We start from the raw sequence: 21,004 nt of genomic DNA, 5'->3' as shown, positions 1-21,004 counted from the left end.
CATTATTTCGTGGCTGACTAACATAGCAGCAAAGGAGATCGGTTTCTGGTCAGGCAAAATGCCAAGCTCCTGGGAATATAAGGTGATAAGAGCATCTCTCTCGGTGCAGGTCAACCCACAGAATCTGCCCAACTCCCTGGCGTGCTCACCGGCTGTTCTGCTCAGACTCTGGAAGTGTGCCTGCGGAAATGAACCAAGACGCGGTCGTGTGTTTTTCGTGGCTGAGTTTTTAGCGTCAGAAGTGAAGCTGTTTCTGGGGTCACAGACAGGAAGGGGGCAGCGAAGCCAGTACTCAGTCTGCAGTCTAATCCCGTTTATTCAACACAATCCCTTCACTCTACACAACAGTACAAACACAACAGCGCCTAAAATGCTACAAGTTACAAAACTCAAAACAACAAATTTATAGTACTGACTGTACAATAAAAGCCAAAAAAGCAATGTACACGTTGCCACGGTAACCTGCGAGACCACAGTGAATGACAGGTACGGGGGGGGTGGGGGTCCTTGATGGCCCTGTGGAGCTGGCTCTCGACTTGTTCACCAAGTGCAGAGAGAAAGGGAGCCGCGGGATGTGGTGTGTGTGCATGAGTACGTGTAAAACCAACCATTTCCGGTGATGAACACAGGGTGTCTGACTGTAGATATCGGAGGAGGACCGGAGCAGGGGGAGCAGGGCCAGGCCAGCAGGATCAGCAGCTACACGGAAAGCAGGCCCCTTCCTGAGGGACCCCGCAGACCGGCAAGCTTGGGCACGACCAGGCCACTGGCCCAGCCCCCACCCCCGGGCCAGGGCCGCACTGCCACCCGGAGCCCTGCGTTGTCCCTGCTGGCTTTGCCACTGAATGGACTCTGAGGAACTGCGAACGTGGGAGCTTTCTAGCCAGAGACCTGGCGGGCGTCTTTACAGGCACAACCCCAAGCCACTAACGCTCCTGCAGCTAGAACTCTGCCTTCAGAGGAAACGCCTCAATCGCCGCCTTCCAAGCCTGCCCTGAGTGAGGAATTTCTCTCCTACCAATCCTCCTGCCGCTACACAAGTGACCGAACTGAAGTGGACGGGACAGAAGTTCAGGGTGCAGAGCCCCGGTGGCCTGCTTATCGGGAGGAGTTGGAGCTGGAGCGGCTCCTGTGGCGGCGGCGGCCGGGCGAGCGGGACCGCCGGCGCACCGGGGACCTGCGTCTCGGGGAGCGTGACCTGCGGGGAGAGGAAAGACCAAGTCAGATGCCAAAGCTGGCACCACAGACACAGCTCCACATCCCCAGCCACAGGGCGAAGCTGGCTTCTGGAAGGAACGTTCTGTGGAGTTGCACACGTCAATGCTCTAAGCCAGGATGGCTCTCTGACGGCACCGCCTGGGAGCCCTTCCTTCCTGAGGGCCGTGCACGGGGCGGCTCAACACCACCAGCAGAGGAGGGCCGTGCTCTGGCCTCTGCCCAGGGACAGCCCCTCCCTCACCTGACTCAAACTCCTCTCCTGAGCCTTCCTGTCCTGTTAGCTAGGAAGGGGACAGGACCCAGACTCCAGGAATAGTGGTGCCACCCGCAGCGGTGCCCCCATAGGGCCCGTCCCATGCCAGCCCACAGGCTGAGCAGGGCTCCAAGGTCAGCACTATCATGCTGTGTAAATGAAACAAACCCACACAGGCCTCAAGCAGTCCTCTGGGAGACTCCAAACAGACCTACCTTCTTCTCATCCGTGGGGGCGACCGACGCCACATGGGAGGTGGAGGGAGCATTCTCCTGGGAGGGCTGAATCTCCTGGGCGGTGGCCTCGGCCATGGGGCCAGCACAGCGGTGGCGGTGATCTCCTGGCCATCGATTTGTCCTGTTGAAAAAAAGATCAAGTCACAAAATATCACACCCAGTCACTACGGTGGGCGGTTTGGTCAGGAAACGTGCCTATAGCGTGGAAGCGAAGAGGGAACTCAGTCTCGAGGCACCAAGACCCCTCATGCACAGCAGCCACCAAGGGAAGTGCATCCAAGTGGACACCTGAGCCCGTTCACTGATGGGGAAGGGCTGTGCCCTGACCTGAGCCGGAAGGTGGGCCTAGCACTGAGCTGCCTCCTCTAGAAGGTTGGGAGGGACAGGCAAGAGGAGGGGCAGCACTGTGGGGGCTCTGAGGGAAGCAGATGGGGTGAAATGTAAGAGATCCAGAAGGACTGCCCTCGAAGACGTGTGGCCTCTTAGCCAGGGGGCCTGGCCCCCTCTCCCGATACCCGCCGTGGAGATACTTTCCTCAGAGGGCTCCTCCCAGGGGACCAGAAGGTGGCCTCTGGGTGCTGGGTCCCGACGAGGGCAGTGTCTACTGTAAATGGGCCGCCGGGTCACTACAACGTGGCGGTGGATGGGGTGGGAGGGATGATCGGCACCCATTTCTAGATGAGCTATGACTGCATCGTGGCCCGGGAAGAAGAAAGTACTACCGGGGAAGGGGAGCAAAACCAAACCAAGGTTCAGCTGTCAAGTCTGTCTTCAGAGCGTGGAAAAAGTGACTTGGGGAGGGGACTCTGAGTGCAGCCACGTATGTGAACGTAGCCGATGAGAACAGTGAAGGGAGGCGGCTCAGGATGGAGGCCAAGGAGCCTTCAGGGCCTCAGAAAAAGCAAGCAAAGGAGACCAAGGCGCAGACCCAGGAACCTCAGGGGAGCACGCACCCTGGCCCAGTCCAGGGACCGCTCAGGGGACCGAGCACAGCCCTCGTGTGCCCTCTCTCATTTTCTCAGCTCCTACCCTCAAGGCGACAGCAGAGATGGCAAGGAGGTGGCTCAGGCATGTAGACCTGTGTTCAGAACGCACTCACAAGACTTAAGTAAACGCAGCCTAAGGCACCCCCTGCCTCCGCATGGCCCATTGCCAAGGCCAGCCCAAATCAGGAACGTCAAGGACACCGATCATACAGCAGTGAAGACAACTCTATCTTCTGGGCAGCTGCCAGGAAAGGCCAAGCTCTTCCACATTCCTTCTGGAGCCAGCATGGAGTTGCTCCACTCGATGGGGCGCAGTACAGTATGTGGACACACACACAGATCCTACCAGAATCTTAAAAAACGTGGGCTACGACCATGCACACCCTGGACGTGGCCGAGTGTCCTGAATTCTTAGCAAGTGCTCCAGCTTTCAAAGACGCATGTTTGACAGTCTCTAAAATGAAGGTGTGGTTAAGATCAAGAGGTGGTGGGCACAGTTCATGACAAACTCCTAAAAAACTTCAAAGGGAGCGACTGGTTATGTTTTAGGATTTATTTTGAGAGACAGAGGGGGGCAGAGCGAGCAAGAAAGAGAAAGAGAGAAAGAGAGAGAGAGAGAGAGAGAGAGAGAGAGAGAGAGAAACCCAAGCAGGCTCCTCACTGTCAGCACAGAGCCCGACACAGGGCTCGGTCCCACGAACTGTGAGGTCACGACCTGAGCCAAAATGAAGAACTGGATGCTCAACCGAATGAGTCACTCACGCGCCCCTCAAAGGGATTTCAGTAGACTGAAGACAGCTAGCTTAGCGTTAAGGGAAAGTTCCTAGTGTCCAAGCTCCATCAGGGGTCCAGGAAAACTAGCCATCACACCATTACACTATTTTCCCAGTGGGTAACAGGCTTCTGAGGACTCCAAGGTTCTGGGGTGTTCAGATTCTTCCCTGCGTGGCCAGATACCCCATGCACAGTGCTGTGGACGGAGCCAGCTCTCGGCCCCAGCTGCGTAGATTACAAGAGCAGCGAGCTGGGGCGGAGACCGATTCCACGCTCTTCAAAGACACAGACGTGAAGACAAGATGGAAACCGGCCATCCAAAGCTATTCACAAGTGCTCAGCCGCCGTCAAAACCATTCTGCTCAATACAAAACAGCTATAAATGTCACAAATAGTTACGATACAAGCTTGAGGGAGATGGTTAAAATGTATGAATTCAGCAAAGTAAACCTAAAAATGCTGAAATGTCAGCATAACAGGAGATGACTCTCAGAGAGGACTAGAGAAAACACTGCCATACAAAAGCCAAATGCTGCATTATTCACATTCATAATATTGTATAAGATAAACCCCTTCGTTCCTTAAGTTCTCACAGATTGGAAAACTCTAAAGATGTTAATGTATTCATTTTTGCTGAAATTTTCCCAAGAATGATATGATATCTCATCAACTTGTTTTTGGTGAACACACCCCCACAGGTCAAGGATGGAGTCGGGCAAGAGCTGCAGGGAGCTGGTGGAAACTGGTTTGAAAGGTCCCTCCGCTGGGCCGAGGCCAGCCTCGCGCAGGGAGCAGAGAGGGGGCGCAGGCAGGGTCACCCACCTCCATCCATGTGCTTCAGAGCCTTCTCGGCCTCGTCCGGATTCTCAAACTCCACGTACGCATAGCCTTTAGACAGGTGGGGGTGCATCCTTTCCACAGGCATGTCAATCATTTTAATTTTCCCGTAGGTGGAGAATATCTCCATGATGTGGTCCTAGAGGAAAGAAGGGTCACTCTGATGTGCACCCACCAATTACCCGTGTGGGAGCTGAGAAGTCACCCCATGACGATGACAAGCTAGGCACCTGGGGCGTCTCTCTCACACGGAACAACTCGGATAAAGGACTCCGTGCTCCCGCCAGTGTCCTCAGAGCCTGTGTTCTCGGTTATCTCCAGCAAAGGCCAGCTTCTCTGGTTTTCCATTTAAAACATTTGCAGAAGAGACTTGCCCCCTCTGCCCACTGGACAGATCTGAGATCCCTCACCTTGGTCACATTCCTAGTGAGCCTCCCGATGTGCACTTTGGTGGGTTTAGGGGAAGGACTCCGCCTTTTCCTTTCCTTTTCATCTCTTTTGGGTGGTTTGGATCTGATTGAAAAAACACAACAACAGAAACAATTTCTGTCAAGTCAAAAAAAATTTTTAAGTGGGGCTGCTAAGTGCTACTGTTGAGTTTTTTATAAAGCAGCTTTCCCTACCAGTTTGTGTATATTCCTGTGATCTCTGCCTCAGAAATCCGACTAAGTAAGACACAGACTCCTCTACAGGCTACTTTTATAACGGCTAATGTCACTTTATAGTCCCCAGTTTGCAAACTAAGTTCCCAGATGACTGACAAGTTTTGGGGCAACCCCTCCAAACCAAGACCCCCCACCCCCAACCCCCGCCGTGGGAAGCGGTGCCGGAAGGGAGCTTACTTGGAGCGGGAGCGCCTCCTGTTGTCGTGCCTGCGTCGAGAAGGACTCGGCGAGCCAGACGAGCTGCTGGAGCTGGAGCTGCGGGAGGTGCTGGAGCTTCCCGAGCGGCTGGATGCGGAAGAAGAGCTCGAGCCACTGCTCGAGCCAGTGCTGGTGCTGGAGCCCGAGCTGGAGGTAGAGCTGGACCGGGACCTGACCAGGGAGACAGAAGTGTCACAAGCAGCAGCGGAAGGGAGCCTCTCTTCCCAGCAGACGCAGACGAGCCTGTACGTGCTCATGCTCCCAAGAGGCCACCACTGTCCTCATTATTTTCCAACCTCCATGTCGTCCCCCCACCCCGGGGGGGGGTGGGGATGATATCTACCCCAGCCTTCTCTAGCCAAAGCCCCTGGCAGGGACAGAAAACAGCATTCAAACTGCGCAAGGGCAGGAAAGGAAGGAGCCGCTTCCTAGCCACACAGAAGCCTTGACTGCTGGGAGGTACAGAAAGAGCCTGCAGGTCAGAACACCAATCCATCCTGGAAGGTGGCTACCGAGGGGCTCGGGCTGGCGCTCAAGTGAAGAAATGCAAGCTTTAGGCTCAGGCAATCCAATCACAACTAAAGAAAAAAGCACTTGAGAGAAAAATCTACCCCCAGATGTCTCATTCTTTAACACCATCCTCCATAGGGAACCGGAGCAAACCCCAAAGCATTGTGCTACAGTTAAGGCCTTTATTAACAATCTCACAATCTTCTGTGTGAATAATTCGGACTACAGAGCAGTGGGCAGGCTCAGCGGACAGAAAGGGGCGTGGCTCTCAGGGCCCCGCCCCGCGGCCCCACCTGGTGCTGCTGCTGCCGCTGGAAGCGCTGCGCCTCTTCCGCGTTTTCTCCCTGCCCCGGTCCTTCTCACTAGACTCCTTGGTGGCCCCTTTATCTTTAGAACGATCCTTGGACTTCTCATCAGAGCGGTCTTTGCGTTTGGTAGGAGAGGGAGCCCTGGATGGTGAGGAAGAGTGTGAGATCACGAGCCCCTCTGACCAAACCCTGAAACAACACTACCCAGGAGGGGATCCAAAGGGCTACAGAGACCCCAGGTGATCACAGAACAAAACGATCTGTGGCTTAGGACACTTCACTGTAGAATGTGAGACATTTCCAATCTTCCCCTTTCTGAGGGTCCCTAGTAACGAGCACCCCCAAAGTAGCACTAGAAAAATCTGACAGAAGGATTACCTAGTGCTGGACTTTTTATTATTTTCTTTGACTCCTAGCAAGCTCTTCTTTTTCACTCCTGATAAATCCATTCTCCCCTTCTGAGGTGTTCAAAGCAGCAATGGCGGCCTCACTTATCTGAACTCTCACTTCTAACTCGAGTCTGAGAAACGATCCCTAATCGATTGCAATTTACGCCAAAGTGCAGCCTAATAACAAGATAAAAGGATTTACAGAGTGAACGTATTGGCAAGGCAACAAATTCGCTTTGCAGTCAAAAGGCGAGCACACGAGAAGATGGCAAGGAACACAGTGAGCAGCGAGCGTCCACAAAGCCGGGAACACACAGGGACCTCTTCCATTTCCTTGGGGAGGGTCCCACCCCCACAGGTAGACCCTCACTTCAGTTTGTGGTCTTTTCCTTAAGGAAACGGTGGTGGCGCCCGTCACTGTTATTTTACAGGAGGTACAATACCCATTTTGCACTCATAGGTTTGATGAGCCCTCTACCGCCCCCCCCCGCCCCCCCCCCCCCAATACCACAGCACCACATTTGCATGCAGAACAGAAAAAAACCCCAAGAGTGGCTCTCCTGAAAGGGTTACTGGTGTGGTCAGATCTCTTGTTTAACTGCTGTAATTTCCTCGTAGGATACTTTGGATCTAGGCTACGACTGGAAGCAAAAACCATTTCAAAAGCGACAGGTAGCATCAAAACATTTAATACCCAAATGCAAACAAGTAAAATGTTCCCCTATGAACATTTAAAAAGCAGTCATTGTATGGTGCGCCTGGGGGCGGAGGGTTCAGTCAGTTAAGCCTCTAACTCTTGATTTCGGCTCAGGTCATGATCTCAGTTTGTGAGATTGAGCCTGCATCAGACTCCTCGCTGACAGTGGAGGGCCTGCTGGGGATTCTCTTTCTCTCTCTACCCCTCCCCTGCTCTCTCTCAAAATAAATAAACTTAAGAAAAAAACCCAAAAAAGAGTCATTGCAAATGCAACTTTAGTTAATGATAGGCAGATAGAAGTGTTACACCAGAGGCTACAATGTACTTCAAAATATAATAAAAATATTGACGCGTAAAAAGCAAATGTGGTAGAAATGGGACTTGTACGATCTAGGTGGTGGTTATGAGGGTAGTCACTGCAATTCTTTTAACTTTATGCTTACATTTTTTCCCCAAAATCACATGCGTGTGTGGGGGGGCACTAAAACTGGATGGCACTGCTCATAAAGGTTTAACAAAGTGTCTGGACTGCAGCATGTGCTCAATAAATGGTCACTAGTACCATTAGTGAGTGTTACTTAGAACAAACTTCAATATTTGCAGTGAGGTTTTCTACAATTTGCTTGAGTTGCAAGCAAAGGTCTCAGGTACTGGTCTCCACTACTCCTAGTTCCTCTTCCTCAACAGCCTGTAAGTAACCTGGACACAGCAGCCAACTGGGATCCTGTTTCACGCTGTGTAGGGGTGCCCAAGTTCCTGAATAAATTCTGTGACTCCAGAGTGAAGGCCAGCTTCGGATGATCAGATGAGAGCAGAAGCGAGCAGAATGCCACCTTTGCTGCTCTTTTCCAAGCTGATAACGTCGTTTAAGATGTTCTGCCTTAAAACAGTAAGGTGCTATGGGCACTGAGCAAGCAACACTGGAGAAGCTCAGTGTCCTCCGACAAGCGGGAAGTGTAATTCACTGGTTAAGCGTCCGGAGTCAGTGTATCTGTTTAATTCAGAGCTTTGCTGTGTGACCTTGGGTAAGTCACTTAACCGTTGTGAGCCTCAATTTCTCAAAAGCATTATAGGGACAATTACAGTTCCTACACCTCCATAGTCACCAAGATCACTAACCAAATTTATTACTCATGAAAGAAACTTGGCACCTAGTTAAGGCTCAATCAATGTTAGCTTTCCTTAGAAGAAAGGGACGTTTTTCCATGTTTGGAAGCTTTTTCCCCACGTGAACTCTGGTCTCCCAAAGTCACACATAATCTCCTGAATGCTCACCAGGGGTCCCTGAACCACCCGGTCAGGATCACCAAGTGCAGTACTGTCCAAAAGAAATAGAGTGTGAGCTAAAATCCTAAATCTTCTAGCAGCCACATTAGGTAAGTTAACAGATGAAATTGACTTTCAGTAATACAGTGGACACGCTATACCCCAAATGTTATCTTTTCAACATACAATCAGTATAAAAACTCATTAGTGAAATATCTGCACCCCCACCCCCCACTAAGCCTTTAAACCCTTCAATTTGGCCTAGGTGTATTTCAAGTGCTCCGTAGGCACACGTGACCGCAGACTCCCGCGCCGCGCCCCCCCCCCCCCTGGGCTCGGGGACAACAAGCACCACCGGAATTCTTAAACTCTACGAATTAAGAACCACAGGCTGAGCGAACACTTTGCTGGGCGTGGCCGAGTGCTAGAAAGCAAAGATTGAGGCTCTCTGTTCACACAAGTTCAGGTAACAGCACAGGACCTTGGTTACCTCCCCCATCCTCCGGAAAGGTGCGCGTCCAACAGCCAGAGAGAGAGAGAACAATTAGTTAAACCTCGAGCAGATGGCGTTTCGGCTCAACTCTTCAGAGCACCTTCCCCATTTAAAAGCACATTTTAGGCACAATTCATGCGAAATAAAAGAAAAAGCCACGACTTCCCTTCGTGGACTTGAACCTTCCCGTAACCTCCCTTGTGGGGGGTAACCCGTCCAACGGAGCTGCATGACATCAGGGGCCGTATCTCCAAGGACTCGCGCGGAAAACGGCACCCGGGAGCCTGGTAAACGGCCGTGGAGTCATGTCTGAATTAATGGCCTCGAAGGGAGGCTCAGCCGGTCTCCCAGGGCACCCCACCAAAGCCACTCCGCACCCACTGGCACGGGCCCCACGCGCGACCTCGCCGCCCCCGTCCGCGTTCACTCACAACTCCCCAGTCCAGGCGCCGGGCCGCGAGCGCTTCCAGGGCAGGGCCTGGCGTTGCGGGCCTGGGTCTCCAACCCGGCGAGAGAGCCCCGAAGGCGGAAGCCGCGCTCCCGGCTGCTCCGAGTCCCGCGGGCCTAGCAGGGCCCGCCGCAGAGGGGGACGATCTGAGGCGCCCTTCCGCCCGCCGCGGCCCCGACCACTTCCGGGCCGCGGCCTCGGCGCCTCCCACTCCACCCGCCCCGGGCCACACTCTTTCTTCTTAGACCCGGTGCCGCGCCGCCAGGCTGCCGTCCCTACCGAGAGGCCGAGGAGCGGGCCGGCTCCACCACGCGCCCCGCCGAGCTTTGCGGGCGGTCCCCGGAGCTCGGATGGGGTCGGATTCCCCCAACTTACATCTTCCCGCCGCCGCAACCTCCTCCCGCTCTCCTCAGCCGCTAAGGCCGGCGCCGCTCTGGCGTCAGGGTTAGGGAGCGGGAAGGCGCCGCTGTCGGGCGCGCAGCGATGACGTAGAGCGCCCTAGCCAATGGGCGCGAGCGAGGGGAATGTTAAAGGGCCACGGCCGTTTTTGGCGAGCCGCGTCGGCGACTCTTGCTCTAGCTCCCTTTCTGAGGAGGTGTCTGGGACTGCCAGGGGCTGGCTGCACGCCTCAGGGGGACGGCCGATTGTGGGACCGCGGTCGGCAGGGCCGCGCCGCTGGGGCAGCCCCCGGGGCGGCGCGGAGGGAGTTAACGCAGTGGCGGCCTTGCCCCAGCCCTCGCGCGTGCGCACTGGGCAGGCGGCGGGTCTGGCGGTAGCCCAGGCGCGCCACCCTTGACCCCTGTGCTTCGCACGCTGTGCGGCCGGCTGCTGGACCGAGGGCGGTGCGGGCGCTCCGGCTTCTGGCTGCGGGCCGTGGGGGGTCCCGCGGGGCTCAGGCGGCCCAGGGGCCTGAGTGGGTGCGGGGCTGGGTTCTTGCGGTTAAAAACCACGTAAGGTGGGCGGAGTGACCGTGCGGACGCCGCTGCTGCGCGGACGGAGCTCGGCCGGGTTCCGAGACTAGACGGGGGACAGTGCGACCGTCACGAACTGGGAGCGAACATCAGGGTAGAAGACAGGATGCGGAGGGGGAAGCGCCTCCGAGGAGGTGACACTGCGGCTGAGACCCGAGGGGGAGGGGGCGCCCGGCAGAGGGAATAGCCGCGCTACGGCGTTGCAAGAAGGGAGGGGAGGCCAGTGTGGCGGCTCGCAGGCCAGGCTACGAAGGTGGAGTTCAGCGGTGGTGGGGCGACGTGGAGGATGTGCAACATCCGGCGCCGAGGCTTCTTCACTCTGGCCGGTGAACAGCGCAGGCAGGGAGGCAGTCAGCCTTCTGGCAAAGCAGTGGCCCGGGCCCAGGCAGGAGGCTGGGAGAATAAAACCCGGCGCCAAAGAGGCTAGGGCTTTCGGGTTTTGTTCCCCACGGGGCCGCCAGCGTTCCCCCACCCATGTCCGGCAAGCGGTTGTTACTGCATGACCCTTGGTGGGAGCAAGGAAGGTGCACCCCGCCCCAGACGTTGTCCGAACAGGTAGGTGCATCAAGGAAGAGAAGGGAACAGATCGAAATCGGATCTTTCTGGAGAAAGGAATCACTGTGATTTGGAGACGGACTAACCGCTAGGACAAGGACAGGGGAGTCCAGGTTGCAGCTTGGTGACCAGACGGTTGGTACTGCAGACGCTGTCTGCACGTCATTGTTCTCTGCGCTCTGTGGTTTTCCCAGCCTGTGGATGGTGGTGCCTTTCCCTGTCCAGCCAATCTGGCCCCATCCGGAGGTTGTCAGCTGTGCCCCAGCACCTTCACCCCGGGCTGGGGGGTGTCTCAGAGTCACGGACAAAAGGGAGCCCGGAAGGAGCAGCCCCCTCCTGTGTCCCTTCTGCTAAGGCACCAACACATTTCTAGGGGGGATGTGTTGGCAGGCAGGCAGTCAGTCCGGTGCAGGGGCCTCCCTTTGGATTTAGATTTGCCCTGGTGTGGTGGGGGTGCATTTAGAGCATTGAATTCTCTACTGTCATTGTCACGTCTGCCATGGCCACGCACGGAGGAGTGAGTGGAACAGAGGGCAGCCCTGGCTCTGCCCTGCAGCCGTCAAGGGGCCCAGAGGGTCAGCACTGGGGACAGGGTGGCCGTGGCAGCATGTCGGAGCCCCACACATCCTGGGCCCACCATTAGTGCATGCCCAGGGCCGCACCGGCACCCTAGGTGGGGAGGGAGTGGGCGAGCAACCCCACCTTGGCAAGGGTGGGAACAATTCAGCCGCGCAGCCAACCCCCGCTACTTTTTAAAAAATGAGCGGAATGCTATAGTTTGGCATGCATATAAATTTTAACACGTTTTATGTTAAATCTAAAAGCATGATTTATTCATACACATGAATTTAATCAAGTTTGTTTCTAAATATTGCTGATTTTTGTTACCAAGTGTGTTATCAGCTGTTGAGCTTTAAAATTTGAGCATCTTTTGCCGTTTTGAAGATGAACAGAACGTGTTCAGAAGAAACATAAGGAAATAAATCTGGAGGCCGCCTGTCCCCTGGCCTTCCAGGAGTTCTGGCTTCACCCTTCTTACACCCCTGTGCCAACTTACTGAGGCCCTGGGGGCTGAGGGCTGGGACGCTACGTCCTTTGGGGACCTCGGGAGGCCTTTGGCCCAGGTTTGGTGGAGGGGGGTGGGGCAGGGCTCCTGGAGACTGCATTGGGCAGCCAGCCCCAGGCCTGGAGCACTATACCACAGGCATCTTTCAGGCTTTGCCAGTGTCCTGAGCCCCTCCCTTCCCTTCCAGGGTCGGGGGCCACCTGCTGGCATGTGGCGCTGCTCTCCATTTGGAAACGTACCCTTGTCAAGACAGAATATTCCCTCTGCCTTCATTCTCTGTGGCCCTCTGCAGTGCTTGCCCTTGGAGGCTGGTGACCGGGGACACGGAGAGGGTTCAGTGGTAGTCTGGATGGTGCTGGAGGTCACAGTGTGCCACCCGGGAGCCTCAAGTAGGCATTGCATCCCCAAGAAAGGACTCCTACCTACCGCTGAGAGTCCCTGCACCAAGGACAGGGGTGGCCTGGCCAGGTAGAACAGAAGAGTTTGGGTGGAGTCAGGGAGGCGGTGATGGCTCGGTGGCCTTGAGGGAGGCATTAGAAGAGGAGGCCTGAGTCTCTCTGTGGAGGTGAGAGCCTGCAGCCCCTGCAGGAGCCCAGGAAGAGGCACTGGCTGGTCCTTCTCAGTGGCCAGGCTGGGCCTTAATGGGTCAGACAGCCAGCAAGGGTCTGGAGTTGTGGGGAGCCTCTCTGGCTGCAGGCTTGTGCCTCTAAGGTGTGGGTTGTCGGGTCCTGAGACCTCTCCCATCTCCCTGCCAGCAGGTGACTCTGGACTCTCCTGGGGGTGGCTGAGCAGTGAGCTGGGGGCTTGTGCGGTTTTCATGCCCAAAGCCCCATGTTCATTTCTGCCCCAGGGAAGTCAAGGATAGTGTGCCTGAGCTGGGGCGGTCACAGCTGGGCGCGGAGCAGTGGAGCTCATACGCCGCATTGTTGGCGGACCTGTGGGCCGTGTCGCAGTGTCGACTGGGGCCAAGATGGCTTGGCCCTGCTCCCAGGACCCACGTTGTGCCATCCACAGCCAGCCTTCTTGGGACTTATCCAACCCTGCAGGCGTCTGATGCCAGCATCTGTGTGGTGTAGGCCGGGCCCCAGGAGCGGGGCCTGGGCAGCCCTGTGTGTTGAGGAAGGAAGGCAGGGCCCCCGCTCCCCGGGCCCGACCCCGTAGCTTCAGCTCCTCGTGCCTGTTTGAGGACAACACCACGTGGGCCTATCAGGTGGGGATGGGACTCCAGGGCCCAGCGCCCCGCTTCCTGGTGCTCTCCTGGGCGGGCTGCCGGGGTCGAGACCTCTGCCTTGTCGCGCCTTCTCAGGCAGCCTCTCAACCTACCTTCCCTGAGCCCCCTCGTGCAGGGACCCCAGGGGCTTTGCTGTCCTTTGGGAAAGGGAGATAGGCTTCAGGGACTCGAACCTCCCAGGGTTTGGAGGTGGACCTGAGCCGGGGTTCAAGGAAGGCACCTCGCGTCTGCAGAGTGGGATATCACACGTGGCCCGCTTGCCTCAGCTGAGGGGTGGAGTGAGCAGCCTAATCCTGACTTTGGTTTTGGGGGGACCTCTTAGAACCTCTGTGGCCACCTCTTTGCTGCAGGAGCCCCTCTGGGTCCAGATAGAGCCCAAGCTGTCTACCCAGGAACGTCCCTTGGTGTGCAGGTAAGGGCCACAGGGTCTGGGTGAGCACAGGTGGCCCTCCCTTCTCACTGACCAGTCTGTGTGGGAACGGGGGCGGCGGGGGGGGGGGGGGTGGTCTCAGAGGACCTGGCTGGCCTACACCATTGATGTCGTGCTGGTTCCCAGAAGCGAGCCGAACAGCAGCTGGCATGGGGTGTCCTGCAGATGCCATCGCCAAATCTGTTGCCCTGGCTGGTGGTCTAGCCCCGGGCTGGCCTCTCGGAAACCTCCGCCCTCACCTCCAGGTTCTGGCACTGTGGGTGTCCAGGCTGACTGCTCTGGGGCGCTGGGACGTTGCTGTCTCTGTGGTCAAGGGACTGACTGACTTCAGCCCAGGCTCATGCGGGTCCAGGCTGGACCGGACGGGCTGGCTTCTCTCCCACCTGCGATGTGTGGTCATTCCCAGGCAGCTTGCGGCCACCCTTGGACCAGCCTTCCGGCCTTCCTTCCAGCTGCTGGCCTTGGCTCACTCCTTCTTCTGCCCTGGTCCTGTCAGCTGCTTTGTGAGACAGGGCTGAAGGCCCCTGAGACTGAGGTGACCTTCGCTCCTCCTGGAGTCCTGGATTGAAGATCTGGATTGGCGTTTGCCCAGCAAAAAAACCTGTCCAGTTTGTTTTTCTGTGTCCCTGCGACCGTAGGGTCAGGGACACCGTGGGGGGCAGGGGCTAGGCCCTAGGGTAGGGTCACTTCTGCTAGCCTGTGGGTCTTCCTAAGTGAGGTGGGGTCTCGCCAGCTCAAGTGGACCACGAAGGCACACTTGTGGACCCCTTGAGGATGTGAACCTGCACACTGCAGTCGTGGTGGAGACTGGGATCGTGTCCTGGGACCTGGCTCTTATCTGGAGTACCCAACTAAATAAAGACCCTGTGTCCCGGCTCCCTCTCCCTGGAGCAGCCATGTGCCTGCGTTCTGTGCAACAACGTGGACGCAGAAGCACATGACATCCGGGAGCTGTGTCCTCCTCCCGTCCCCCTGCTGCTTCTGTCTGGAGCCTCAGGGTGACCTTGAACCCAAGAGCAGAGCTTGAGGGAGGCCTGCACCTGGACAGAGCAGGCAGATGGAGGCTGGCTTCCTGAGGCCTTGTTGGCGACAACACCCAGACCACTGTCTCTGGACTTTGTACTTGACCGAGAAATAAACGCCTGTCTGTTTTCAAAGCTGCTGGGACTGGGCCTTCTGATGTGCACAGCAAGCCGGCCGCAGTCTCCATTCCACAGGAGTGGTTTCTGGGGCCTGGGGGTGGGGTCCCCTCGCCCTGTGACCTGCTGCCTGGCATTCTTTCCCCACAGGGAAAGCAGTGGATGGGGCTCGGCCTAAGCCCTGCCCCCAGCAGGGTCTGCCCAACCCTCCCTGTGGAGCAGCCCCCTCTAACCTCTGAGTGCAGGTGTCCTGCTGAGGGGCAGTTCACGGTCTGTGTTTTGGTCGAGCCACACCATCGGACGGGGCAGGATCTTACACAGGCTTGCTCTAGGCCCTCACGTCGGTGTCCGCCCCTTGGGAGCCCCTGACCAGGCCCACGGGGTAGGCAAGGTGCGACCTTGTCTTCTGGGTCTGCTGATGAGCTGGGGAGGGGCAGGGGTCCAGCAGATGCAGCAGCTGTTTGGGACCAGCATGTCCAGGGACCCTCTGGGCCCCAGGGTCTGGGGGAGAGCGGATGGGCTGGCGGGGATAAAGCAGGCCAGCTCTCCTCTCGGGGTGTCCGTGGTCCTTCCCCCTCTCCCCTGGGCCCGGAGCTGCATCAGTTCAAACCAAATCAGGTGGGCTCCAGCCCCGGCTCCTTGAGCTCTATTGCTAGGTTTCCAGTAGCTTTGCAAATGACTTGGGGGTGCCCCTTCCTGCTGCTCCTGGGGTCCCTTCTCCCTAACTGCAGTTGCCAAGCTCTATGCTCCTCCCACTGCCCCCCGCCCCCCAGGCCTGGTGTCGGGCCACAGGCCCACCTCCCAGAACACACCTTCTGTGGGGCTCATCTTAGACCACACTGACCCCCGAATTTATTTTTTATAATGTGGAACTAAATGCTGATGGTGTAAAGAATTCCAGGGGGAACAGAAGAGCTGGAGGCCACGGGCAGCATTCACAGACCTCCAGAGGCCAGCAAAAATGCAAACGGGAAACTCCTGAAGGAGCCACGGTGATGAGACAGGTCTTCCCTAAAACTGAATTCTGCGGGGGGGGGGGGGGGGGGGGGCGGTGTCAAAAGGACATTTAGAAAACCATCAAGAAATAAGAGTATAAATAAAAAGGGAGCTGTTGTGGAGGAAGAATCTTCTGGAAAATGGCCTAAAACTCACAAGGGGCCCTCGAGTCAGAGCCCCGCCCACCCCCGCCCCCCCAGCCTCCCCCTCTGCCCTGCTGCACTCGCGCTTCCTCGTGTAGACCAAGGGTCTGTCAGGTGCCCATTTAACCTGCTTTGGCACTGGCAGGTCTGGCTTATTCCTCCAGCTCCTGGTGGGGAGTTCTGGAAGTTACCACGTACCTGGCAGAAACGAGCTCTTGCTTTTTTGCCCGTGTGAAACCTGATGTGGGAGGCCCGTGCTAGGCCTGCAGGCCAGTGACCGGGCCCGTGACCCCCACCTCGTGTGACTCACAGACGTGGCCATGTTCCCTCCCAGACTTTATTTTCCGCACAGAGTCACCACGCGGTAGGTGCACCCCTCCACAGTCACTCGGTCCCGCCCCGGGCCCCGGCCGGCCTCCCGCGGGCGGCTTCTCAGGAAGCCCGTCTCGGGACGAGGGACCACCTTCTCCCCCCGGCCCCAGCTGACTCTGGAAGACGCCGGTGGGATGGGGCCAGTCGGCCGGGCGCGGCGTCCGGGCTGTGTGGCGCAGTGACTCCCGGGACCCCCCCGGGAGCCAAGGCCGCGGTGCCTCATCACAGCCAGCACCTCCATCGTGGACGGCCACGGGCGGCTTTCCCTCTGCTCTGGGCAACCTGGCGAGCCCTGCTGCCCGGCAGACTTCCCATTTCACCCCCGGGGAGGCTCCGTGCCGTGTGCGAACGTGGGGGTGTCCCGCGTGCTCTCGTCGCGAGCACTTCAGCTAATTCAGCCCCTTCCTGAGCGGCTCTCTGCCCAGAGACCCCCAGGCGTGCCCGCGCGGGCTGCTGGACCGCTCCTGGCCGGGCCCCGAGTTCCAGAGAGGGGCTTCGGCGCCTGCCTCGGACATGGACGTTCGCGTGCCGGTTTGCAGCGTGACGGCGCCGAGGCCCGGTCCCTACTGTGCCTCGATTCTCGTGTCCATTACAGAAAATAGTGATTAGAAATAAAGGTGCAGGGTAAGATGAACCGGGAGGGAGGGGACGCCTGCCTGGGCGCCCGCCTGCCCCGCCCCTGCCGGCTCCTCAGGGCCCCTCGTCCTCGGCGGGCGGCTGCAGGTGTGCGAAGCTCAGGAACACTTGCTCCAGGGAGATCTGGCTCACGGAGTAGTCGTCCACTGCGTACTTCTCCTTGGCCTTCTCCAGGACACCAAACACCTTGTGGGAGCAGAAAGGCTGCTGCCAGCAAGCCCAGGGTGGGCTCCTCGGCTGGTGTGCGAAGTCCCCTGGCCACGGCGGCCGTAAGGCTCCCAGAGGTCCCAGCTCTGCCCCAGCCTGGTCCCCGGAGCACCTGCAGGGAGCAGCCAGCCCTTCGGGGAGCAGGGGGCTGTGCCGCACGGCGGGGGGCCGGGCCTCCCCCAATCTTGCCAGCTCAGAGTGTGACCCTGGGCAACATATATCCTCTTTGCGGGTCAGTTTCCTTTTTTACGCCGTTTTTTTTTTTCTGACTTAAGTGAACCTCCAGACCTAGTGGATTTGGGGGTGCGAGCTAGAGCAGAAAATGACTTTCCTCTTTGGAAGGAGCCTAGAGGCGCCACAGAAGGAGTCATTCCTGGAAGGGCCTTCCCCAGCCCCAGCTGTGCTGGCAGGGCCCACACTCACCTTGGCCCAGCTGAGGTCCTCCCCGGGCAGGTGGTAATGGACCATCCCTTGGTGCTCATCCTCCAGGACGCTGCCTGCACGAAGGAGACGCCGTGTCCCCGTGAGGGCCTGGCTGTGGGGGCCAGGGGAGAGCTGCCCGGGACCCTGGAATCACGGCCCTCCTCCCGGGGGTCGCGGGCCCGGGACTCGGCAGGGAGGAGGCACGGAGACACACCTGGGAAGGTCAGGTTCACAAACGCCTTGAACTCCTCCAGGGCCTCCTGCCGCCCTTCGCTCCGGACCTTGGCCCGCAGGGAGTAGCCGCTGCCAAACTTGCTCTTGAGGTGCTGTGGGCTGCCCAGGCACTTGAACTGGCCCTGCACCATGATGGCCAGCCGGGTGCACAAGGCCTCACATTCTTCCATGCTGGGGAGAGGGGCAGAGGTCTGACACGGGGCCGGGGCGCCGATGCCTGCCTCCCACGTCAAAGGCTCATGCGGGCGGGCCGGTGTTGTCGGCCAGATCGAGCTGTTCCCGATTCCCGTGTTCAGAGGGTGGGCCACACGGTTAAGCCCGGGGACTTTCTTCACAGATTCTGAACCAGCTGCTGGCTGGTCGTCTGTCCACCCGGCCCCACCCAACCCACCCCTTCCACACCCCCATTCTGGCTCTTCCATCGACCCCTAGAGACCCCGGCTCTACCTATGGGAGGTGATGACGATGGCCTTGCCCGACTCGCGGGCCCGTGCCACGGTGTCCCACAGCAGGCGCCGGGCCACGGGGTCCATGCCGGTGGACGGCTCGTCCAGGAAGATGACGGAAGGCTCTCCGAGCAGAGCAACGCCGGTGCTCAGCTTTCGCTTGTTGCCACCACTGGGGGCAGAGAGGGTGGGGTGAGACAAGGCTGACAGCACGGGCTCCCCATGTCCCGGCATCGGACAGGTCCCAGTGACTGCTGGGCGCCCCAGGTGAACAGGAATGAGGGCAGCGTGATGCCTGCGAAGCCGACCTTGCAGTGTCAGAGGCCCCACGGAGGCCTCTGTGCCCAGAGGCTGTGCCCAGGGTGGTCAGCCGACACACCGTCTGCACTAAAGGGGGCCTGACAGGGGCCCGACGCCCCCTTACTAGTGGCCTTGCCTCCGGGCAGCGGGAATGGGCAGAGCAGCCCCGTTCCACCCGGCACTGCCTGAATCATGCCCCCCAGTCCGCTTTCAAAGCCACATCAACGGGTATGGGCTCTGGCCCCCGACCCGTTTGGCTGCCCCCCGCTGTATCGTAAGGGAGACTCCAACTCTGCCCTGGGCAGACGTGGGGCAGGGAAGGGGACCCGAGCGCAGGCACACCTGTATGTCCTGACCAGCTTGTTGGCATGAGGCTCCAGAAGCAGGCCCCGAAGCGTGTTCTCCACGCAGGCGCCTATGTGGCGCTCAGGGATGCCCCGGAGCCGGGCGTACATGACCAGCGTCTCTCGGCCTGTCATGTGGTCCAGCAGAGCGTCGAACTGGGGGCAGTAGCCGATTCGCTGCCGTACCTGGAGGCAAGATGCGGCAGGTCAGAGGCGGGGGTCCCCCAGGCTCCGCCCAGCAGGTGTGTCTATGGCCACCCATGGCTCACGGCCAGCATGCTGCGCTTTGTCAGGGACACGGGACGTGCTTGGCCGGCTCGGGGAAGCGCACCTGCCACCCCACACCGATGGCGCAGAGGTGGGCCGGGGCCTAGGCGACCACGGGTGCGTGGGTGGGGTAGTGAGGACACGCGCTCGTCGCCGTGACAGTATCTGCTGTGCGACAGCTCATCCACCCATCAGGCATGTAACGTGTCTCAGGCCTTCCTTTCTTCTCTGATGGAGGGCACGTTTGCTGGCGACACCTTTGGGGTGGCTTGTCACCCAGTCAGGTGATGCGGTGGCAGGGCTCTGAGCGGTGGGCCCCGTCCAGCAGAGCCAGGGCCCCCTGGGGCCGGCACCTTCTCCCGGACCACTCTGGCTGGCGGGGGACCGTGGATCCCAGACACGGGATTTCTTTCTCCTCGCCTTCCTGGCCATTTCTAGGCTTCCAGAACCTGTGTTCAGTCGGCCTGGGAATACTCTCGGCCACTGCACCGTCAGTTAGTACCTTCCCCGGAACTCAGACTGGATGTACCCAAGAGTCCCCTCCCTCCCCAGCCTCACATTTATGGTTTTCTCTTGCCCGCGTATGTTTCTAATCTCGCTTATTCCCTTCACCATGGCAAACACAGACGTTTTATGACCTGGGCCTGGCGGCTGCACAGCTCAAGCAGTGGGCTTGCGTCTCCTGCGGGTACCTGTGTGTGCGGGTTCTAGGCACCGGCCTTGGTTTCTTGGTGTGTGTGCACTGCTCGTGGGCCCTGAAACACTGTGTGGGGCTTCTTGGGGTGTGGAGAGGAAGGCCTTCCTCCACACGGTGTGGGCTGTGCTCTGGGGGCAGGGCAGACCAGAAGCCCCCAGGACATGCAGTCGCCGCCAGGCACGGACTCTTCTCTGTTCCTCGCCTCGGCACACAGAACCTTCCACCCAATCCCCAGCGGTAGAGGCAGTGGGAGGGCAGCCTGGATCCTCCTCACCTGGCCCCACGTGGAGAAGTCTCCTGGGACACCCCTGCCACGGGGGGCACAGGCCTCAGTTTCTCCCCTTTACCCGGCAAGGCCCCGAGACCCAAGCCTAGGGAACACAGCATGCCCTCTGCAGAGCCGGGTCACGTGCTGTCTCTCAGGGCTCACAGATCTTAGCCGGGGCTCCTCACTGAGCATCGGGCTCTACGATGCTCTTAGCAGTGTGCTTTGGTGAACTTTTACCCGGCTTTGGTGCAATGCCTGGTCTGAACAGCCCAGGGCACCACTACGATAAATCTGTGCGCACAGGCTGCAAACCGCTGTGAACTCTACGTGCCCGGGTCCAGAGAGCGGCTTCTCAGAGAGAGCCCGGACCTGGCTGCCAGCCCGGCCAGGACAAGGGGGGCGGCTCTTCTCTTCCTGTCCTGTCTCCCCCTCATTGTTTGCTTTGCTCTGGCTCCTGGTCACTGCCTTGTGAACTGTGAGCCAGAAACGAGCCCATCCCTGCTTCCAGGGTGCCCCGTCTTCCCACACCCACCTTCCCGATTTCCGAGCTGATGCTGTAGCCCCCGACAAAGGCGTCCCCAGAAGTGATGGTCTCCTCCCCGGTCAGCATTTTGAAAGTCGTGGTTTTCCCAGCTCCGTTGAAACCCAGCAAGCCGAAGCACTCTCCTTTCTGGACTGCGAGGGAGATCTTGTCCACGGCAAGCAGGGGCGTCCGCTGCTCGTATACCTGCGGGGCACGGGCACTGAGGCCTGGAGGCAGCGGCACAGGGGTGGAACTCGGGGAGTGGGGGGCAGAGGGGGCCTTACCTTGGAGAGCTCCTTGATAACCAGAGGAGTGTCCAGCAGGGACTCCAGGCTGGGGGCCAGGACCCGGTTCCTCTCGTCCACCACATCCTGGTCCTCGGGAAGTGCCGATGTCCGAGAGTACGCTTCCGTCTGATCGTTCCAGAGAAAGACCGCACCTGTGAGCTCCGGCTCAGGAGGTCCTTCTCCACGGGACA

At 58.6% G+C, this 21,004-nt stretch overlaps 2 protein-coding genes and 1 long non-coding RNA gene across 12 annotated transcripts in view; 1 reads left to right on the top strand and 2 right to left on the bottom strand.

Annotated features, from left to right (window-relative positions):
- Window positions 1-292: 292 nt before the first annotated feature.
- RNPS1 (RNA binding protein with serine rich domain 1) lies at window positions 293-9,749 on the bottom strand. 5 transcript variants are annotated; one of them, XM_040459401.1, is made up of 8 exons: window positions 9,654-9,749; window positions 6,364-6,551; window positions 5,971-6,126; window positions 5,147-5,338; window positions 4,715-4,817; window positions 4,290-4,443; window positions 1,687-1,828; window positions 293-1,198 (listed from the first exon to the last, which is right to left on the bottom strand). In XM_040459401.1, exons 2-8 carry the CDS (start codon window positions 6,432-6,434, stop codon window positions 1,099-1,101), a joined length of 918 nt encoding a protein of 305 aa, XP_040315335.1. In that variant the 5' UTR covers window positions 6,435-6,551; window positions 9,654-9,749; the 3' UTR covers window positions 293-1,098. The 5 variants fall into 5 exon arrangements, with proteins under 5 accessions (XP_040315335.1, XP_040315337.1, XP_040315338.1 ...); XM_040459403.1 differs by having other exon boundaries at window positions 9,558-9,655; XM_040459404.1 differs by lacking the exon at window positions 9,654-9,749 and adding an exon at window positions 9,262-9,451.
- Window positions 9,750-9,864: 115 nt separating this feature from the next.
- Window positions 9,865-14,692, top strand: LOC121019690 (uncharacterized). 4 transcript variants are annotated; one of them, XR_005785738.1, is made up of 3 exons: window positions 9,865-10,383; window positions 12,058-12,105; window positions 12,721-14,692. It is a non-coding gene; the product is annotated as an uncharacterized LOC121019690 (long non-coding RNA). The 4 variants fall into 4 exon arrangements; XR_005785737.1 differs by having other exon boundaries at window positions 9,865-10,804; XR_005785739.1 differs by lacking the exon at window positions 12,058-12,105 and having other exon boundaries at window positions 9,865-10,804.
- Window positions 14,693-16,127: 1,435 nt separating this feature from the next.
- Window positions 16,128-21,004, bottom strand: part of ABCA3 (ATP binding cassette subfamily A member 3) — a 37,818-nt gene continuing 32,941 nt past the window's right edge. For 2 of the 3 annotated variants that reach the window (XM_040459382.1, XM_040459383.1), the window contains exons 26-32: window positions 20,811-20,939; window positions 20,536-20,730; window positions 18,770-18,957; window positions 18,129-18,299; window positions 17,662-17,852; window positions 17,448-17,521; window positions 16,128-17,003 (exon numbers count right to left, since the gene is read on the bottom strand). In XM_040459382.1, the coding sequence (XP_040315316.1) occupies window positions 16,872-17,003; window positions 17,448-17,521; window positions 17,662-17,852; window positions 18,129-18,299; window positions 18,770-18,957; window positions 20,536-20,730; window positions 20,811-20,939 (1,080 nt within the window). In that variant the 3' untranslated portion in view covers window positions 16,128-16,871. The remainder of the gene's footprint in view (window positions 17,004-17,447; window positions 17,522-17,661; window positions 17,853-18,128; window positions 18,300-18,769; window positions 18,958-20,535; window positions 20,731-20,810; window positions 20,940-21,004) is intronic. The other variant, XM_040459381.1, reaches the window with a different exon arrangement.

The sequence above is a fragment of the Herpailurus yagouaroundi genome, unplaced genomic scaffold, assembly GCF_014898765.1.
Source record: "Herpailurus yagouaroundi ecotype Mexico unplaced genomic scaffold, PumYag 222, whole genome shotgun sequence".
In the NCBI taxonomy this organism is placed as follows: Eukaryota; Metazoa; Chordata; class Mammalia; order Carnivora; family Felidae; genus Herpailurus; species Herpailurus yagouaroundi.
This window is presented reverse-complemented; position numbering and strand designations above follow the sequence as displayed.